The following is a 20,897-nucleotide window of genomic DNA, read 5'->3' on the forward strand; positions in this document are numbered from 1 at the left end:
TTGAAGGCAGTGCTCATTTATCATTCCAAAAATCCCAGTGCCCTTAAGAATGATGCTAAATCTACTCTGCCTGTGCTCTTTAAATGTAATGACAAAGACTGGATGATGGCACATCTGTTTACAACGTGGTTTACTGAATGTTTTAAGCCCATTGTTGAGAGCTACTGCTCAGAAGAAAAGATTTCTTTCAAAATATTACCACTTACTGACAATGCACCGGGTCACCCAAGAGCTCTGATGGAGATAACTAAGGAGATGAATGTTGTTTTCATGCCTGCTAATGTAACACCCATTCTTCAGCTCATGGATCAAAAAGTAATTTTGTCTTTCAAATCGTATTGTTTAAGAAACACATTTTGTAAGACTATAGCTGCCATAGATAGTGATTCCTCTGATGGATCTGGGCAAAGCAAATTGAAAACTTTCTGGAAAGGATTTACCATTCTAAATACCATTAAGAATGCTCAAGATTCATAGGAGAGGGGTGAAATATTAACAAGAGTTTGGAAGAAACTGATTCCAGCTCTCATGGGTGACTTTGAGAAATTCAGGACTTCAGTGGAGGAAGTAACTGCAGGTGTGTTGGTAGTAGCAAGAAAAATAGAAGTGGAGCCTCAAGATGTAACTGAATTGCTGCCATCTCATGATAAAACTTTTATGGATGAGGAGTTGCTTCTTATGGATGAGCAAAGAGAGTGGTTTCTTGTGATGGAAACTACTCTTGATGAAGATGCTGTGAACATTGTTGAAATGACTACAAAGAATTTAGAATATCATATCAACATAGTTGATAAGGCAGAAGCAGGGTTTGAGAGGACCGACTCCAGTTTTGAAAGAAATTCTACTGTGGGTAAAATGCTGTCAAACAACATTCCATTGTACAGAGAAATCTTTCAGGAAAGGAAGAATCCATACATGAGGCAAACTTCATTGTTTACAGAGTACCCACTGTGTGCACCGGTCTCATGTACACAGTGACCACACACCTGTATGGTCTGGATAACCCTGTAATAAATATTGTCCATAAATAACCAAGAGGCTGAAGCTTAGAGAGGGGACTCAACTTGCCCAAGGCCACACAGCTTCAAGGCTTAGTTTCAGAAACAAAGACTCCCTGGTCACAACAGAACCCTCCAACTATAGGATGCAGCAGCTTCTGTGTGTGACTGGATTGTGGTCTAGGCTTGAGGTAGGGAGTGGGGTGGGGGCAGGGTGTGTGGGGACCTGGCCAAGGACTGGAAAATCAGAAGGAGACAGACAAGATTTTATTCCTAAACACTGCCTCCTCAGAAAACTTTAAAAAGAGAAGTTTGTTTACCTTTGCAATCTAGAGGAGGTTTTCATGTTTCAGCTCATGCTGAATTGTTTTATGCCTTAGCTATAAACCTCCGACAGAGAGAGTGCGGGGGCAAGGCTGACCCAACTTTAAGTATGGCTGTGCTGCTGTAAAGCTCAGGTTACGAGGATCACTTCTGGTGCCAAGGCAGTTTAACAAGTATGAATGTGCATAATTCATTCCAGTTTTCCTGCCTCGGCACAGAAGGGCTATTTCTGGGGTGGAGCTCCCTACACTCCCGCCAATGTGGTTCCCATTACTGGATCCGGTGCCTTGCTGAAGTTCCCTCCATGCCCAGGAAGGGCCTGTTTTATCACAACTGCCAAACCATTCGTTCTCTGTAAAGGTTTGGAGGGGTTCTGTATTCCAAGAGGCGAAGTCAGTGCTTGGCGTAAAGCATTGCTTGGTTGTGAGGGTGGGCTCTCATGAAAAAAAGCACCCAGTCTCACCCGTCCCAAGAAATCTTTCCAAAACCCAATTGCTATTGTCCAGTCTCTAGGCAATCTAAGTACAGGCACTCCCATTTTCTATTTTGAAAAATCTCAACCTTATGGAAAAGTTGAAAGAATAGTGCAGAAAAGCCCATATACTCTTCATCTAAATCTGTCAGTTAATATATTGCCACATTACTTCATCTCGATGCATAAAAAGTTTTTCTGAATCATCTGAAAGTTGTAGACTTCAGTACACTTTATATCAGCACACATCTCCTAAGAATAAGAACATTCTATCATCTAACCACAATATGACTATTAATGAATAATTATTCCATATCACCTAACATACATACTATAGTTTAAAATTTCTCCAATTCTTCCCAACTGTTTTTTTTTTTTTTTTTTTTTTGAGATGGAGTCTTGCTCTGTCGCCCAGGCTGGAATGCAGTGGCAGTGATCTCGGCTCACTGCAAGCTCCACCTCCCGGGTTCATGCCAGTCTCCTGCCTTAGCCTCCCAGTAGCTGGACTACAGGCACCCGCCACCGCACCTGGCTAATTTTTGTATTTTTAGTAGAGACGGGGTCTCACAGTGTTAGCCAGGATGGTCTCGATCTCCTGACCTCATGATCTGCCTGCCTTGGCCTCCCAAAGTGCTGGGATTACAGGCGTGAGCCACTGCGCCCGGCCCCCAACTGTCTTTTTTATAGCATTTAGAAAAACAGGATTCAATCACTTGTAAGAGTCAAGTTTTTGGCTGATTTCTTTAGTCTCTTTTAATCTACCAGAGCCTCCTATCCACCCAAATACTCGTCAGTCCTTTTGTTCATGGTATTAGCCTTTTTGAAAGTCCAGGCCAGTTATTCTGTAAAATGTCCTGCATTCTGGATGTGTCTGATTGTTTTCTCATAATTGGATTCAGGTTACATATTTTTGGCAAGTGTACCTCATGTGTGATGAGACGTACATCTTACTGCGTCATATTAGGATGGCTCACTAATGGAGTGCTAAGTTTGGTCACTTGCTTAAGGTGGTGATTCCTAATCTCCCCACTATAAAGTAACTCTCTTCCCTTTGTAATTAGTAAGTAATTTGTGACACAAAGCCCAGTCTCTTTAGATCATTTACTTAAACTGCCTCCGCCAGCTCCCCTCCCATCTATCCTCCTCTGGTTTTAGCCTCCACATTCTGAAAATGCCCTTACCAAAGTCGCCAGTGGTCACATGGATGCCAAAGTCAATAGGCATTTTCATATTTGCGTTTTGAAACCTCAGCAGGACTGGATGTTAATGCTCAGGCCCTTCCTTGAGGGCAGGAGCACTGTCTTATATATGTCAGTACTCTAGGGACCAGCTCAGTATTTGACACACAGTAGGTGTGCTAGAAATCTTTGTGTAATGAATAAATGAATACATACATTGAGAGGAAGTCAAGATTGGGAATCAGAAGGCGTGGATTTGAATCCCAGCTCTGCAACTTTCCATAAAATAAAAGGGTTGATCTAAATCAGTGGGTTTCAAACTTGGAAAAAATTCTAATATTAGAAGTTATCTTTAAATAGGATCTTTATTAAGAAGCAAATGTAGGAAACTGATCAAAGGGAGCAAGCTGCTTTTGTTGAAGCAGGCAGCAGAGGCTAAATGGTGTTGCTCACAAGACTAGGGGCTTGGGGAAGGATCAGAGGGGCTCAAGAAGTAGGGAAAGGGTGAATTCTGTTAGGCCATGGCTGCCAGGTGAAGTTGGAACTGAAATCTGCAGCATTAGGTTTCAGCAATGAAAGGAACAGCTGGGAAAAACAGCCTGGTCTGGTTAGTTGTGGGCCTGCTGCATTTGGAGAAAGAAACAAGCCAAGCTAGGAAAGCACAGTGCAGAACTGGGTGCAGGGGGAGGTGGGAAGTCAGGAATGATCACTGTCCTCTCTCTGTCTCAGTTTCCTCCTCTGAAGTCCTTTGTCATTTGAATGCTCTTTGATTCTCTCTCTCCATTATTCCAGTGTTCCCCTTTGGTTGGCGGGGCGGGGGGTGCATCAATGGGTGATGAGCAGGGTCAGCAGAGGCCTCCTGTGTTCTGAGGGGGCTCTAAGGGACTCAGGGCCACTCCACTGAGTGATGTGATGACCTGAGAAGCCTGCCCATTGTCCAGGCCTTAAAGGGCCACTGCCCCTTACCATTAACCCATCTCAGGACAAAGGCCATCACCAGCTCAGACAAATAAGCTGCTTAGCCAGACCTCATGCATCATCTTGTCATCCACACAGGGCCCAATAGGGGCATCTGAACAGAGCAGAGAGCCGGAGTGCAACTCAGCGGTTTCCATTCAGGGGCCTCTGGCCAGGGGTCATAAACTGCTCCCAAAATGTGCATGCAGCTTTATCCTCTGTGCAGCAGGGTAGGGTATAGTGCAGGGCGAGGGGAGAATAAATCTCTGATCTGCTTTAGAGGTTCCCTTAGACCCTATGGCTGCCTGAGGGTTGTCAAGAAAGGGAGAGATGGCTGTTAGATATGGGAGGCAGTCTGGTGGGAGTGAGAAAAGATTGTGAAGAGCCAGGCACACCTGGGATGCAAAAATGCCACTTACTATCTCTGTGACCTTGGGCAAGTTATTGTATCTTTCTGAGGCTCTGTTGAGTAAAACACTAACCAGAAAAATGACAACAATGATAGAAATTTCCATTTATTAAGACTGTACAATAACTGGGCACTTTGCTAAGTACTTCACATATATTATTTCACATTGAATTCTAATACCACCAATGATGTAGATATTATTAATATTATCCCTGTTTTACACATAAGGGAAAAATGAAAACTCCGAGGTTAAAAGCATTTGCTAAAGATCACAGCTAATAATGTCAGAGCCAACATTCAAACCCACACTCTTAGCTCTTCTGCTCTAGAGCCTCCCAGCTGAGCAGACTCAACGGAATGAGAAAGGCGAAGCCCCTGGCACCCTGTAGGTGCTCAGGAATGGGATTTGCTCATCTGTTCTGCTGTCCAAAGGTGTGATCAGGCCCTCCTTGGTTCCAGCACACCTGCCTGCAGGTTATGTTGCTTGTCTCCTCCCACATCAAACCCCGGGAAAATGCAGCGTGCTCAAGGGCTGCTCCCTGAGAGCTGGAAGGGGATGGATGGAGAGTGGGCTGTAAAGCTGGCCTTTGCCATGGCAGCCCTTCCTTCCTAGAAAGGAAGAGAGCCTTGCCTTGTCCCCCTGTCTGCGCAGAGGACTGCAGTGCTTCCTTCATGTGTGCCCAATGCACATGGCTGCCCATGGTGGGCACAGATGAGGTCTGACCAGAGTTCACTCTCCAGCACAGGACCCCACACAGAGCACACACCAGGAAGAGTCTGCTAAATGAATGGACAGATGAATGAATGAATGAATGGAGGAAATAAACACTTCCAGACCCCACAATTAGGTTGGGAGCATTTGGTTACACACAAATAACAGACATGCAAAGTCTGTATGTCTAGGCTCATCCTTATACCAGAGCTCTGGTCTCAGTCGGCTTAGGCTGCTGTACCAAAATTCCATAGACTAGGTGGCTTAAATAATAGAAATTTATTTTCCCATAGTTCTGAAGGCTGGAAAGTCCAAGATCAAGGTTCTGATGGGATTCAGTTTCTGGTGAGGGCTCTCTTCGTGGCTTGTAGATGGCCACTTTCTTGCTGTGTCTCACATGGAGGAGAGAGAGCTCTTTGGGGTCTCTTCCTCTTTTATAAGCACACTGGTTCTATCTGATCAGTGCTCTACCCTTATGACCTTATTTAATCTTAATCACCTCCTTAAAGGCCTTATCTCTGATGCCATCACATAGAGAGTTAGAGCTTCAACACATGAATTTTAGGGTGGTGAATGTTGATGGTGAACACAATTCAGTCCATAGGAGCCCTATAGATACATAAAAGTAAAGTTCACTTCCAGATGAGCCTGAATGTGCAAACTTGCCTGTGTTCCTCAGTAGTTAGCACCTTTCTCTAGGAAGTTCCCCCAACCTCCCAGTTTGCATTACACCTCTGTAGCCCCACACACCCTGGCACACTCCGTCACCAGTTCCCCTTACTAGTGGCTGCTTCAGGGCAAGCTGTTTAGTGTGTTTCTGTCTCCCCAGCAGGGGTGAGCTGACTGCTTTCTATCCTCCATGGGCCCTGGCACACAGTAGGTCCTTAACAAAAAATTTGCTGAGTTGAATTGGTTCTGAGGGTCAACAAGCCTCATTTTTCCTCCACATCACTCGAAATCAGAAAGACCTTCCCTGTTTTCACTCTAATTAGTGAGGCTTTGGCCTTTTCTGCCGACATCACCAGACACTGACCAGAGGCTGTGTTGAATCTGCATGAAAGTAATAAACTCAAGGAAGGATAGGGCTCTGGGAAGAAGGGCTGGGGCTGCCCTGCTAAGGATCAGGACCCGAGCTGCCAGCAGCGGGAAACCCAGGGAGGGCACTAGCAGGGGCTCTTTGAGAGGTAACACCTGGAACAATGTGAGGGATGGATTAAAGGGAGAGACAGGGGCAGGGAGGCCAGAAGGATGCTACTGACGTGGTCCAGGAGAAAGGAGACATACTAGGAATGTTTTGGCTAAGAGGAGCAGCATTTTGTAAAACTAACAAATAGACAGGGATCATCTCCACTTCCATTTTTGCTCCTTCTCAGGATAATAGCAGACTGGTGACCACAACTTTAGTTTTGATGAGATAACCTCCTTATCCCCTAAAAATGGTCTCTATTATTTTCCAAGAGAAGACCAGTAAACACTAAACACCTGCCTTGATCTCAGTGTCTTAGATGTTTTCCTGTTTCTCCTTTATCCTAGCAAACTCCCCAGGTTGCTATTCTTATTCCCATTTTATAGATGGGCAACTGGGTAAGAGAGGTAAGCTTGGTGAGGTCACTGAGATAGTGGGGAAAGGAGCTTGGTTCACATCAGGTATGCCTTCCCCCAAGGTTCCACTGGGGCATCTGAAGAAGGGTTTCTGGAAGTGCAAATATAGGTACTGTTGTTGTTAGCTGGTTAGCAGCTTCCCAGAGTTATTTATAGAAATAGGATCCACCAGGAAAGAGGGAGTGGAGCATAAATGAATTACCAGTCATTTTCCTTTCCTTTCAACTCTGGGGGAAGGCCAGCTGACCAGAAGGAAAAAGCATCACAGCGTTTCATCTGGTATCAAACATCAGCACTCCATTGCTGGAACTATGGGGACTGGAAACAGCATACGGGCTCCAGCAAGAGCATCTGAGGCTTTGTCTCTGAGACTACATGCTATGTTTGTTTAGCTGGTGCCTTGGGCTTACTCTCCCACCCGAAATCTCTGGAAATCACCCAGGAGGGGGAGGGGGATTAAAGATCATGACTCCCAGGCTGAGCTGTTAATTGCTGGGGCTCTTCCAAGCCAGGAGGGGTAAGAGTGTAGGAATCGGCTTGCCTCCCAGGAATATCTGGCCAAAAACTTTTGGGGTCCAGAAAGGGAATAAGGAAACTGACATTCATTGGGCATCTATTATATAGCAATCACTGTGAGAGAAGCCTTATCCATATTTTCTCATTTATACCACAATTTTGTGAAGTACAACTGCCCCTCCAAATCCATGGACTCAACCAATGGTTGACTGAATATCAAAAGTAGTAAGAAAAAAAAGTATAAAATTTAAAAATACAATATAACAACTATTTACATAGCATTCACATTGTTAAGTATTATAAGTAATATAGAGATGATTAAATTATACAAGAGGATGTCTGTAAGTTATATGCAAATACTATGCCATTTTATATCAGGGCTTGAGCATCTGTAGATTTTAGTATCCCTGGAGGTTGCAGTTGCGGGGAGGGTCCTGGAACCAATCCCCTGTGGATCAAGAGAGAAGACTGTACTATTCTCCATTTTACAGATGAGACTGAGGCCCAGAGAGGTTAAGCAAATTGCCCAAGACTACACAGCACAGACCTGTAAACCTCCACAACCTATTTTTCCCTGCCATTGCTCCACATTGTGCCATTTCTGTTTTTCTTCTGGCTTCAGTCCTTTTAGGCCTTATAAAGCAGAGGGAATTTTTTTTAGTTGTTTAATCTCAAACACCTATATAAATAATGGCAGTTCAGAAGGAGAGGAAGGGAAGGGAGAAAAGGAAGCCACAAAGTTTCCTGGTTTAAACTGGGAGCCATTAACCAGTAATGGGGGATCCAGCTGAGCTCAAAGCACCCAGCTCAGACATGATGACAGGGGCAGAGGGCAGGGGCCTGCCTGGGGAAGGGTGGGAACAGATGGCTCCCAAAGACCACGTTTAGGAAATGGAAGAAGGATGGGCCTGAGAGCAGTGAGAGATGTTTATTCTCAAGGTGAGCAGGCTGTGTGGGGGCAGCATTAAAATCCTACAGAGTACTGGAAAAAGCCACAGAGCTGTGTACCCAAGGGATGTGATTTCAGGTGATTACAGTGAGAACAAACATTAAATAACACCGAGTCACATGCAGAATAGCTTCTATTTTCTTTCAATCCTTTGGATGATGTCAAAGAGGAAGTCTAAGTTGGGAACTAGTGTGTTTTCACCACCTATCAGTTGCCAATGTCCTTGTTTAATGCAGAGAGGCAAATCTCTCCTCAGTGTCCTTGAGCAGACATTCTCTCACCAGAATGGGATAACCTGCTTTCATAGTATTTATTTTTACAGTTACCTTCTATTTATGGCAAGTCATACACTTGCCATATGGCAAGTGGAATGCAGCAGTAATATACAATTTCCTTTTGAAATAAAAAAATTCACTAAAGGAGAAAAAGTTTGGAAAAGGCAGCAGTTTAAAGGAACATAAATAACCATTTAGGTGGGCACACCACTGTGGCACAGACTAAGACAGTGACACAGAAATGAATATGGTTTGGGAAATGCTGGTTTCATCCAGTTCTCTCACTGCTCAGACTAGAAAGCTGAAGAACCAACAGATGAGCCTTTTGCAAGGTGACACAGCAGGCTAGAGGCAGAACTGGGATCAAAGCAGTTCTCCTGCTTCCAGGCCTGTGCCTCTCTGTAAGCAGGTTTTCATGATGAGGCTTCTCCAGATGAAGTTTGTAACTGGGAAACTGAGCTCACATGATAGCAGTGGGCCTCACATGATGGCAGTGAGCCTCACATGTTGGACTGACCATCCATGAACAAAGCCCAAACTAGTTCCAAGCCTTGTGGCCAAGGGGCAGCTCTGTGCTAAGCTGCATCTCCCTGAGCCTGTTTCTCACGTGGACACAGTGTTCACCCTCCTTCACATTTCTCCAATCTCACAGGACTTTTCTGTGGATCCAGTGAGATGACAGAAGAGAACGAGCTTCGGGAATGAGAGGGTACACAAATGTTAGTTCTACTAATCTCCCACACTCTCCTTGGCCTCCTTCCAGGTGCCTCTTCAACGGTCTGGGCCCTAAAGTTTCAGGAGATGGTTTAAAATGTGGTCTGGTGTCCACAAGGGATCCATGGAGCAGACCATGACCATTTCAACAGGGTCACAAACCAGGCTTAGTTTCCAGATGGAGAAAACCTGGACACATAGCTAATGTGCCTTCCTCGGGGAGTGGTCTAGGAATTCCTAGGTCCAATCAAGCCATACATGAAAAATGTTATTTTTGTACCTTTTAATGCAGTGGTATTTGGGGAAATTAGTGGAAAAGGAACTGCAAAGAGTCTACAATGAGTGACTAATTAGAGGGCCCTGGTTCTCCCAGGATGTTCAGTTACATTAATTCAAAATGTGACCTGTTTATTTTGCAAGGTCAGGAAGAAGCCTTACCTCCTAGAAAGCCAATGTGGCAATTAAATTAGAGTCACCAGAGTTTCCTCGAGGTAATGTATGAAAAAAGGCTTTGTCAACAGTATAAAAACAGAAGTGACCCCTGTGAGGTTGTCACCACTGCCCTCAATGCGGGGGCATAATGGTCTGCCCCAGGTGGGAGGCCATAGGTGAGAGCTTGTCTAATTAAGGGAGGCACCTGGTAGAGTGGAAAGAACACTGGAGTCTGGGGCCATGCTTTGCATCTTGACTCTGTACCTAGACAAATCGCTTCATCTCTGTGACTCTCCACAGCTGTATCATGGATGTGCCTCAGTGCCCCGTTCCTAGGGTTATTGCTGTGCATGTGTGTAGACGGGGTGCTGGTGGAAAGAAGGAAGAAAGGAAATCAGCACTTTTTTTTTCAATTTTGATTTTGGCACATACACATACACGGGGCACTGTGCTCAGCCCTGGAGATAGTGTACACAAGGCCTACCTCTAGGAACTGGGAGTTGCACGAGGGAACCAGACATGTGAATAACTAGGTCCCAGACTGTTAGGGAGGAGTGAGTACAGAAGACAGTGGGGCATCAAAGAAAGGGGGCCAGACAGCAGACGGTCTATCAGGAAATGCTCCTTATCAACTCAGAGTTGCCAAGTTCTAGGCTTCTGACCACTTGGCTTCTTTCCTGCTGAATTTCCAGGCCTGAGAGCCACCCAGCCTGCTGGTGTTGGCCTCCTGAACTCTCATTTCTATAGCAGAGCGGCTAGGCCTTTCTAATCAGTGATTACGGATAAACAGTAAGCACATCTATGGAGCTTCCTGGTCAGCAACTTGTACCTGTATCATGCTGTCTAGTTTTCAAGTTATCTAGTTATCTCTACAACCATGAGCAAGTTGCTAAATCTTTCTGAGCTCTGCTTCCCTCATTTTTAAGAAGACACAATTCAGGATCACCATCTATTAGCCATCATTCTGAAACCCCAAAACTCTGAGACTAAATGTTTAACCAAAACTCATTTAGAGGCAAAACCTGACCCGAACTGACATGAGGCTTGGAGTCATTTTAAAATCCCGTGAGTATAAGTATTCATGTTTCACGGCAGAAATAGTGATGTGTTTGATTACTGCAGGAGTGTTAGGAGAAATACAAAATATGTACTCCATTTTCTTTCTTAAATCTGAACATTTCCAAATTCTAAAGTGCTTCTGATTCCAAGGGTTTCATTTAAGGAATTTTAACCAAATAAATTAAATACCAATTTTAAAGGGTCTCTCTGTTTAGAATACCCTTCATCCCTCATCTCTCTGGAAAACATCCACAAACATTTAAAATGTCATCATGAATGAATGAATAAAGGAAGAAATCAATTTGTCTTGCCAACAGGAGTTAGGTACTTAACTTTGTTACATAGCTGGTGTAGTAAGAATTTATTTACCAACGAGGGTCTTTTGCTGCAAGAAAGTTGAGAGAAGTGGTGAACAAAACTGATGAAAACTTTACCTACCCCAGTGTTCTACACCCTCAGAACTAGGTAGAGAAGCACATCCAAGTAACTGCAGTTGGCATGAAACAACAGCAACAAAAACGACAACAAAAACCCAGGCTCCACGAAATTCATAGTGAAAGAAGACAAAAATCTCACTGGACCTTCCTTTCAACTGTTAGAAACAGGCACAATTTTGCTTTCTGATTTCACAAACTGACTTAAAAGGACCTTGGTTGACACCCCCAGGGACTCTGAATAGGTTCTCAATTAAGTTGAATTTTTTGTTTTAAGAAAACACTTTTAGAAGGAGCTTACAAACATGGCAGTGTTTCCCATTTAGAAAGAAAAATAAACACTCCTCCACTGGATTGCTAGTCAAAACAAAATAATCCCAGCTGCTTAAGACCTGAGAAAGTCAATGAAACTGCCAAACAACAGTGATGCTGACCAGTGAGAAATTTGTAAGGCAAGGCAGTAAGGACCCAGTGCTGAAAAAAGAAAAGAGCCATGGACGGCCTAGCATCCAAAGTTTGGCTCTGAGGAAGCTGCACCAAAATTTAGTGCCCAGTCATCTGGTCTGATTCATCTCATATAACAGGGGCTTCATAAAGGTTTGTGAGGTAACAGGAATCCAACAACTTGGAATTCTCTTAAAACCAGCTTTTCTTTGGTGGAATTCCTCTTATCTTCTTCAAACTCCTACTAAGGAGAAGACAAAAATAACAGGATCTGATATTTGAAACAAAACAAAAAAAACAACAGAAGGAAAAAAAAATGGGGCTCTAGAGTCAAACAGGCTTGGGTCTGAATCTTTTCCATGCCCTTATGACCAATGACTAATGGGCAAGTCACTGCCCCTTATTGAGCCTCAGTTTCCTAAACAGTGAAAGGGACATAAATTGAGACACAAGTACGATAATGCATGTTTTATAGAAAGACTTCGAGCACATAGAAAGTCCTTATTAAATGTAAATTCTCCCACCCACCCACTACCTTACCTAGGCTTTGAGAAACTGACACATTTCTCAGAGCTATTTTATTTATTCCCTGACCCTCTTAAATATTAACCGCCAAGTTTTTAAAGCCCCTTTGCTTTAGAATTTAGATGAGAACAATTCATGAAACATTTAATATTTATTCTGAAAAGTTTCTATGGGGTAGGGACGAATACCTACTTAATCCTAACCACTTCCTTTGCTTTTTCAACTGTGACTAGTTGATATTTTAGTGAAATCTTTCTTTATATATATCAGTGATTTCTGGATGATTACCCTTGGGGAAGGATTAGGATTTTGATAAGAGAAAAAGCTACTTCCCCTGTTTCCTTCTCCACAGGGACAATGAGCTGTTCTGTGATACCCCACGGTCCTCTTTGCACTTTACATGGGGATTTTAGCAGGGCAGCTCTGAGGCCTACCAGATCTGGGATGGCAGCTCAGGCTGGAGTTGACACAGCTGTGGGCAGAGGGCCTCTGGGGGTGATGCTGGAGAGTCCAGCACAAGCTCCCGGGAAGGCTGGCTCCAACAGCCTCAGCTCCCACCATAGGAAACTGTCTCATTTTCACCCTTTAGGAGCCAAAGAGGCATTCTTTGTCATTTAAAATATAATCTGAATGCAGTCTCAGCTGGCCCTAAAGCAATTGCTCTGTTGAGGGTGGTCTCCAAGGTCTCAGATTGGTGGAAGGAGATGGGGGTGTGGAGAAAGGGAAGAGAGATAGAAAAGTTTTATCAGCTTTAACTTTTTTAAATACCATAACAACCTTGGAAGGTTTTCTCCCATTTCACAGATGGAGCAACCAATGCTTTCAGAGGTTGGAAGCATTGCCTAGAGTTGCACATCTGGGATCCAATTTCAGGCTTGTCTCTAGAGCAATGGCTATAGCTCTCTGCTACACTGTGGTCCTTAAGCATTGCTTGCTCATTGGTTCATTCACTCACTCATTAAATGAACACTAAATTAAAAGTCTCTGAAAGACCATGCACCAAACTGTTAAACGTAGTTATATCTGGGAGGAAGGATTATAAGAGAACTTAATATTTTACCTTTCCATATTATTTGAATGTTAACAAGCATTGCTACTTTTATAATTGGCAGAAACAATAAAGATAATTCCATTAAAATAATTTCACATTTTTTCCATGAAAAAAATCAAATTAAAAACCATAAAAGCATTTATCATGCCTGCTACGTCTATGTACCAGGGTCCTCTCATCTTCACTCACTAGTGCTGAGTCCACACCAGTACCAGCATGTCCTTTGGCTCATAGAAGATCCCTGGTTTTGGGTTTCAGGAGAGAGGAAGGCAGTAGGCAGGGTCCAGCCATGGCAGAGACTCATTGAGCTCTCTCATGATCCCAACCCCAGAGCAACAGACCAGTAAGGACCCAGACTCTTCCTTCAGGCATGAGACATGCTTATTACCAACTTTTAGAGTGACATTCAGAGCAAGGGCCTGGGGAAGGGATCCAAAGTGAGAAGGTCCCCTGGGGTGCAGGAGCATGGAGGAGCAGCAATGAGCAGACAGCTGCAGGCTAAAGTCCCCCATCTCCTTCCCTGCACATCAATAATGCAATAATGTCATCAATTTGCCTTAGAACTTGCAACAAAGTGATTGCTCTTGTTCGCTAATTTGCAAAGGAAGAAATTAAGGACTTTAATCTCTTGCCTTCTCTTCTACGTGTAAGGCTTACTCAGAAATGAACAAAGAACATCATCACACATATATACACACACACACATATATATATATTTCCCCCCTACCCCATAAGCTTAAGAAGGCTACTGGCAGGAATAACTCGTGACACTCCTAAAATCAGGGTACCTTAGAAATTGCTCCATCACTGGCAAAATGGGGAAACTGAGGCTTAGAAAGACAGTGATTTGCCAAGGATAAATAGCCAGTGAGCCACAGAGCTGGGTCTGGAACCAAGTCTCCTTGCTCCCAGCCCAGGGTTCCTGTGTTTCTGTGCATCATTTGAAACACAGGCAGCTAAAAGGCATAGAGGAGTAGGGACATTGAACCACCAAGAAAAACAACCCCACCCCAGGGAGCACTGAGAAAAAAGGAGGTTTGGGTCTTGGTCATGGAGAATGCAGGGTGTAAAATCCTGTCAGAAGAGAATCATCAAGGACAAAGATCTCTCTGATTTTCAAAGACTGAGGAAGCGGGGAGGTCCTAGCTAGAAAAGGAGGGTAGGTAATGACCGCCCTTCATTGTCATTTGGTGGGGGAACTCAAGCCAGTTCTCAGAAGAGCTCAGGTGACTTTCACCACATGGCCTTCCATACCCTTCCAAGGTTCACACCTATTTACAGCCCAGTCTCTCAGGTTTAAAAGAACTGGGGCAGGCTTCCCACGTCCCCACCTCAAGTTCTTTGTCCGTGTGTTCCCTCTGCCCAGAACACCCTTGGTAATCTCTGTCTGGCACACCTCACTAATTTCTTCAAGTCCTGTAAGTGCCTCCTTTAGGAGGCATTTCCTAATTCTCTCAGGCAGAGTAGAGGCTTCTTCCTCAGTCACAGAACATACTAGGTTCCTACCACCTTTGCCACCTTCGGCTATAATGATGTACTCCCAAGAGAAAAGATGGCATCTGACATTTCTTGGAGCATCCCCAAGTGCCAAGCAGTGTGCTGGGAGCTTTCACAGACAGGCTGTCTGTAAATCCCCTAGAGGCAGGTGGAGGGGACCAGGCAATGACTAACATTTACCACACTCCTTCTGTGATCCAGGCACTGTGATGGGTGCTCATCATGAGGTGGGCACTACAATGCCCACTTGACCCTTGAAGAAATAAGCCTGGAGAGGCAATGTGACTTATCTAATGTCCCACAGCAATAAAGCTTGTATGTAATTCAAAGCTGTTTGGTTCCAGAGCCCATAGACTGTCTTATCCCTCTTTGAACCTCTGCCTCCTTTTTCAGAATCTGGCCTGGAATTTAGTACCACACAAGCACTTATAAATAAATGTTTGCCAAATCAACACACAACCTACAGTGTTATTTGTGGGGAAACAGTTTCATTTCCTCTCTTCTCCAAACATCAGGAAATCCTGGGGCTATTAAGGTGATCCTAGGTTACCTCATGTTCATCCTACCCCACCTCTTAGAGGTTTGAATTCCTTCCTGGGTTTCCTTGCAAAGAAGCTGACTGGCCTCTGCTGGACAGAGAGGGCAAGCACCTTGGCTCAAGTCTAACAGCACCTGATCAGGGGATACAAGCTGGTCACTCTGGAGCTCTTCCGCCATACCCCACCTCCCACCTTAAGAACACCAGGACGGAGCTCAGAATAAGAGAGCTTGCAGATCCATGCTTAAACCCAGTGGCTCTCTCTGCAGCCCGCATTTAGCCCTGCAGCTGGCTGGGGCTTCAGGGCCTCCTGTCTCCAGGCTCTGTGAATGTGGAGAACTTTTAAAGCCAGCGCTGTTTTATGGGTAATGGGGTAATCCTTCTCAGTTTTTCCAGTGAAAATGGGGACACTAAAATACTGAGTCTCTGGGCATGGTTGTGACAGTGCCTGGCACAGTCCCTGGCACAGAGTAGGTAGTTGGTTGGTGTTGCCTATGTCTTAACCTTTTTTTTTTTCTGTCTGTGTCAATCTTTGTCTCTACCTTTACCTGTCTGGGCCTTCACCTCATGTTTCCTTCTCGTGATGTCTGTCTGTGCATCTTTGTCGGTACATCTGCCTGTCCCATGTCTCTCATGGGGGTTGGGGACAGAAGCAGCCCCCCAACTCTTGCACACTCCAGTGGCGCCGCGGGGCAAGAGCGGGGCTGCCTGACCCCGCGGAGCCACGTCAGGCCCCCAACTCCCCCGGATCCCACCATGCACCAGGCCCCTCCGCCCGGCAAGTGGCCCAAGCAGGCATCCGCGACGAAAGGACAATTTTAAAAACAAACCCTCAAAAGTAGGAAGAGAGAGGGACTTACCGTTCGCCGCGACCCCCAGGCTGGCGGAGCCACTTTTAACTAAGAATGAATTAGGGACAAACTCTTCCTCAGAGTCTGAGTCCGGGGTTGGCTGGGCCACACCGTTGCCTAGCAACCGCCTCTGGCTCTCATTGGCCGGAGGGGAGGGGGGCGGGGAGGGGGACTGCTCAATAGGGGTTGATGAAGCGGATGAACAATGCAAGGGAGCACCTGCGAACCACAAAGACAAACACAGACAGAAAAAATAATGAAAATTGATTTTGAGGCACACGGGGAGGGGGAGGGAGCAAAATAAAACATGCATCAACGGGAAGGGGGGGGCTCCCAACACGGGGCGATCTACTGCACACGTGGGCCGGGGGCGGGGCTGATGCCTCCACAGAGAAAGTTGCCGCAAACTCCTTCTGAAGAGCTGGGGCCTCAGTGCAGGCTGGCAAAGAGGGAATCTCGGAAGCACACGGAAAGCCTTTTCTGTTCTGCCTATTCTTTAAGACATACCTGAAAACCCGGGGTCTAGTCCTGACAGGGCTATGTGATCTATCAAACAGCTGCCCCTCTCTGGGCCTCAGTGGCCTCGCTGATAAAAGCAGCAGTGGGGACTGGGTGATCCCTGAGCCCCTATAAGCTGGCCATTCTGTGATGTCACCGAACTGAAATGATGTTCTTATTACTGAGATTTTATTCCGACCTGCCTGGAACAGGCCCTAGGCCTCGTAAAAAGGTAGAGAGAGCTGGAGAGAATGATTCAAGGCTTCACCTTTGGCAGTCTAGGATTTCAACACAGCAATGTTTCATTTTTCTAAGAATCTCACATTTTATGATTCTTAAATTCTGACATTCTCTGGAACCTGCCTGAAAGCAAGACCCTTAGGAAATTTTGTTCATGTCTTTATATTCAGAATCTAACATAGTGCCTGGCACATAGTAGGCATTGTAGAAGTATTTGTTGACTAGCTTAATTCTAGGGGGTCTCACATACCAGGATTCTTAAGTTCTGATGTTCAAAGATTAGAACATGCTATAATTTTAGGACACTCACATTCTGTGAGTTCCAAGATGTTGTAAATCAGTCAGTCTGACCCCAAGTTTCTATCATGCCACGGTTCTAAAACCCCAGCTTTCTATAGTTCTATGAGCAAACTCCCAACTCTTCAGAAGGAGGAGGCGATGGCTTGGGACAAGAACTTTGAGCTCAGACAATTTGCAGTCTTATCTGTGGCTGACCTTTCAACATGTGCAGTACATCGTCTGTAAGAGAGCTAACATAAGCACAGACATATAAAAGTATACAGTACAAGACAATGCAACCACTTACAGCAAGGGCTGCTCATTTTCTCCCACCTTGAGTGACAGAAGGTTTATAACATAGTCATATCCATCCAGCTTTTCAAACAGACTGAACCTTAGGAAAAATAATGCAGACCCAGTGCGCCATCTTAAGGTTCAGTGGGGCTCTAAGGGGGAGGTGGCACAGAGAGCGGCTGATTATTTGCAGGGTAGGGTGGGAAGCTTTTTGTGGTCTGTCCACACAAGAGCAGCCCACTTGGTTCACAGTCACCAATTCCTGTAGGATTTTGCAGGTTCCATGACTCTTTTTTTTTTGTTTTTTTTTGTTTTTTTTGAGACAGAGTCTCACTCTGTCACCCAGGCTGGAGTGCAGTGGCACAATCTTGGCTCACTGCAACCTCTGCCTCCCAGGTTCAAGTGATTCTCCTGCCTCAGCCTCACAAGCAGCTGGGATTACAGGCGCCTGCCACCTGCCTTTTTATCTTTTTTTTTTTTGTATTTTTTGTTGAGACGGGGTTTCACTATGTTGGCCAGGCTGGTCTCGAACTCCTGACCTTGTGATCCGCCCACCTCAGCCTCCCAAAGTGCTAGGATTACAGGTGTGAGCCACCACACCCAGACTTTTTTTTTTTTTTTCCTAGATGGAGTCTTGCTCTGTCGCCAGGCTGGAGAGCAGTGGTGTGATCTTGGCTCACTGTGTCGTCTGCCTTCCAGGTTCAAGCGATTCTCCTGCCTCAGCCTCCTGAGTAGCTGGGACTACGGGTGTGCACCACCACACCCAGCTAATTTTTGTATTTTTAGTAGAGACAGGGTTTCACCATGTTGGCCAGGATGGTCTCAATCTCTTGACCTCGTGATCTGCCCACCTCGACCTCCCAAAGTACTGGGATTACAGGTGTGAGCCACCGTGCCTGGCCCCAGGTTCCATGACTCTTAAGGTTAACCCCTGAGCTTAACTTTATGTGACAACATTTTACAGAGTTGATGTGTGTGCCACTTGGCTGGTTGATATTAGAAATTCAGCAAGAAGAATTGAAGCAGCAGAAATAAATGACCAAGGTACAACCTCTGGGTGGCTTCTTCCTCTGTGTTTTGGTTTCTTTACCTAAAAATTCAGGCTATGATTCACCGTACAATCTTTTAAGCCAGCATTCCCGATTCACCTTGAGAGCCTGCCTTCCCTGACACCACTGACTCCCAGTACTAGAGGGCTGAACATTCTGCATTCCTTTCTCTGAATTAACCTTGTCTTCAGTTCTGATATATCTGCTCTGCTATATTTCTATTTATCTGTATCTGTCTCCTACATGAAAGTATATAGTATATTCTTGGGGTACAGTGCATTTGTGGGATGAGCTTTGGAGTTCAACAGAATTGGGGTTTGTATCACAGACTTACCTCCTATTAGTTTTATGATATTAGGAAAAATACTTCCAGCTCCTCATTTGTAATTTTTTATTTTTTTTTGACAGGGTCTCTGTCACCCAGTCTGGAGTGCAGTAGTGTGATCTTGGCTCACTGCAACCTCCATCTCCCGGGTTCAAGTGATTCTCCTGCCTCAGCCTCCCCAGTAGCTGGGATTTCAGGTGTGCACTACCATGCCTGGCTAATTTTTGTATTTTTAGTAGAGACGGGGTTTCACCATTTTGGCCAGGCTGGTCTCGAACTCCTGACCTCAAAAGATCTGCTCACTTCGGCCTCCCAAAGTGCAGGGATTACAGGGGTGAGCCACCACGCCCGGCCCCTCATTTGTAATTTGTCCACCCACCACCCCTACCTTTTATATAGCTGCTGTGAGGACTAAAGATAATGTATGTGAGTACACAATATGCATGAGCAAGTGGTTAGTGTTCACCAAATGTCTATTAAAGGTAACAGAACCGCCCCACCAAGAACCACATTCATGACTCCCCCTACGGTTCCAGTTTTGGAAAAGTTCTGTCTACCAGGCCACATGTATTAAGCCAATATACATTGATTTCCTCATCTTTTATTAACCAAAGACACAATATAATCTTCAATCGGAGCTTCTAATGAGCTTGAGATAACCAGTCCATGCTGAGTTGTTAGAATTTCACACAAAAATTAAGAAACATGATATGTTGTTTCAGGTTGTTTGCTACAGCCTCTTCCTGAGTAAATCTGTCAAGCTTTACGAAATAAATAGTTCCAGAACTAAGTAAATTGTTCCATCATAAACTTCAGAAGCCCTGGGGTGAGAACGGCAGAACAGCTCTGCGCCCTCCCAGGCCTCATCCCTGTCTCTTCTTTCTCCTACGCATTCCCTGGTCTCTCCTCAGGCCTCTGGGTTGCTCTGAATATTCATAGCTAACATACAGGAGCCCCTAACAAGTTGCCAGGCCCTTAGTAGGTGTGCAGAGTTTCTGTGAAGTACAGTTATTATTGGAAACAAGTTAATTTCCTTCCTCTTAGTCATTGGCAACTTTGAATTTAAGTGGTTTCCAAGGTAGGGTATGCAGAACTATTTCCTAAGATGTAAGAAAACATTTTAACTCATCTATTTCAAATTTCTATTTAGTATGTTTTTTAACGTACGTAATACACGAGTGCTTGGAATATGTGTATGAAAATGCACTGCTGTACCAATCCAGCATGTACCGGAGCAGGGTAGGGTCACATTGAGAGTATGGCTCTGGAGCCAGATTGCCTACATTTGAAATCCAGTTCCATTACCTGCCAGCTCAGTGACTTTGGGTAAATTACTTCACCCTTTGCACCTCGGTTTCTACACCTTTATAAAGGAAAATTTAAAAAAAAAAAAAAAAGAGTGCCTACTCATTTCTGGGTTGCTCTGAGGATGAAAGAAAATAAGTAACATGTTGAGAACTGTGTGTGGCAGCCAGTAAATACCTATAATAAATGTTAGATGCTGCTATGCATAAATATGTACATGTAAAGTGAGGACTAGCTGTCTTCACGTTTTCTTTTTTATAAAACAGTGTATGATCACGAAAGTATGGCAAATCCTGTTTCATTCCACAAACATTTCCTAAACACTCAGTGATTGGGCTAGAAGGTGAGGGAGATACAATTAGGAAGCACAGCTGCAAGGGAGCTGGAAGGAGGGGAGGGAGAGTGCACAAGGAGGTCTCAGCAGGGCAGAGGTAGTACCTGTCAGAACAGAACCACAGCCCAGTGCAAGGAGCTGGGGGGCTCATTTCAACTGGAGGAACTGAGAAACGCTTCACTGAGCCTTGGAGGATTTCAATGAGAAAAGATAGGAGCATTAGTATCTGCGGCAGAGGGAGGATACTCTGGCCTAAAGCCTTCATCCTTCACCTGGTCTTCAGCAATCTGTCTCCCCACCTGTCCCCTTACCTCCCAAGTCTCATTGTTACCATTAGCTTCTCCTTACCAAGTCCACTGAGACTTGCTGAGACATGCTGGCCTGCTCTCATTTCCATGGACTCAGTGCTCTCTCTTTTGCCAAGTTTGCAGAGCTCTAGGGCACTTTTTGCATTAAATCTATCTGAACGGCAACCCATGGAGCACAACCACAAAAGTTTTGCCTCTGAGCTTTTGCACAAGCTTGTTCCTTCTCCCTGGGGCACTTCCTTTCCTCTTCCTTCCTCCTCACAACTACCACCCTATATGTCTCTTAGCTTCCACTCATCCTTAGGGTTTAACTTCATGACCTCCTCCC

The 20,897-nt window shown here is 44.9% G+C and overlaps 1 protein-coding gene across 2 annotated transcripts in view; it reads right to left on the reverse strand.

Annotated features, from left to right (window-relative positions):
- The window catches only part of TENM4 (teneurin transmembrane protein 4), a 777,096-nt gene that overhangs the window by 286,540 nt on the left and 469,659 nt on the right, over positions 1 to 20,897 (reverse strand). For both annotated transcript variants that reach the window (XM_055356895.2, XM_063693427.1), the window contains exon 6: positions 15,947 to 16,156. In XM_055356895.2, the coding sequence (XP_055212870.2) occupies positions 15,947 to 16,156 (210 nt within the window). The remainder of the gene's footprint in view (positions 1 to 15,946; positions 16,157 to 20,897) is intronic.

Source organism: Gorilla gorilla, chromosome 9 (assembly GCF_029281585.2).
Source record: "Gorilla gorilla gorilla isolate KB3781 chromosome 9, NHGRI_mGorGor1-v2.1_pri, whole genome shotgun sequence".
Classification (NCBI taxonomy): Eukaryota; Metazoa; Chordata; class Mammalia; order Primates; family Hominidae; genus Gorilla; species Gorilla gorilla.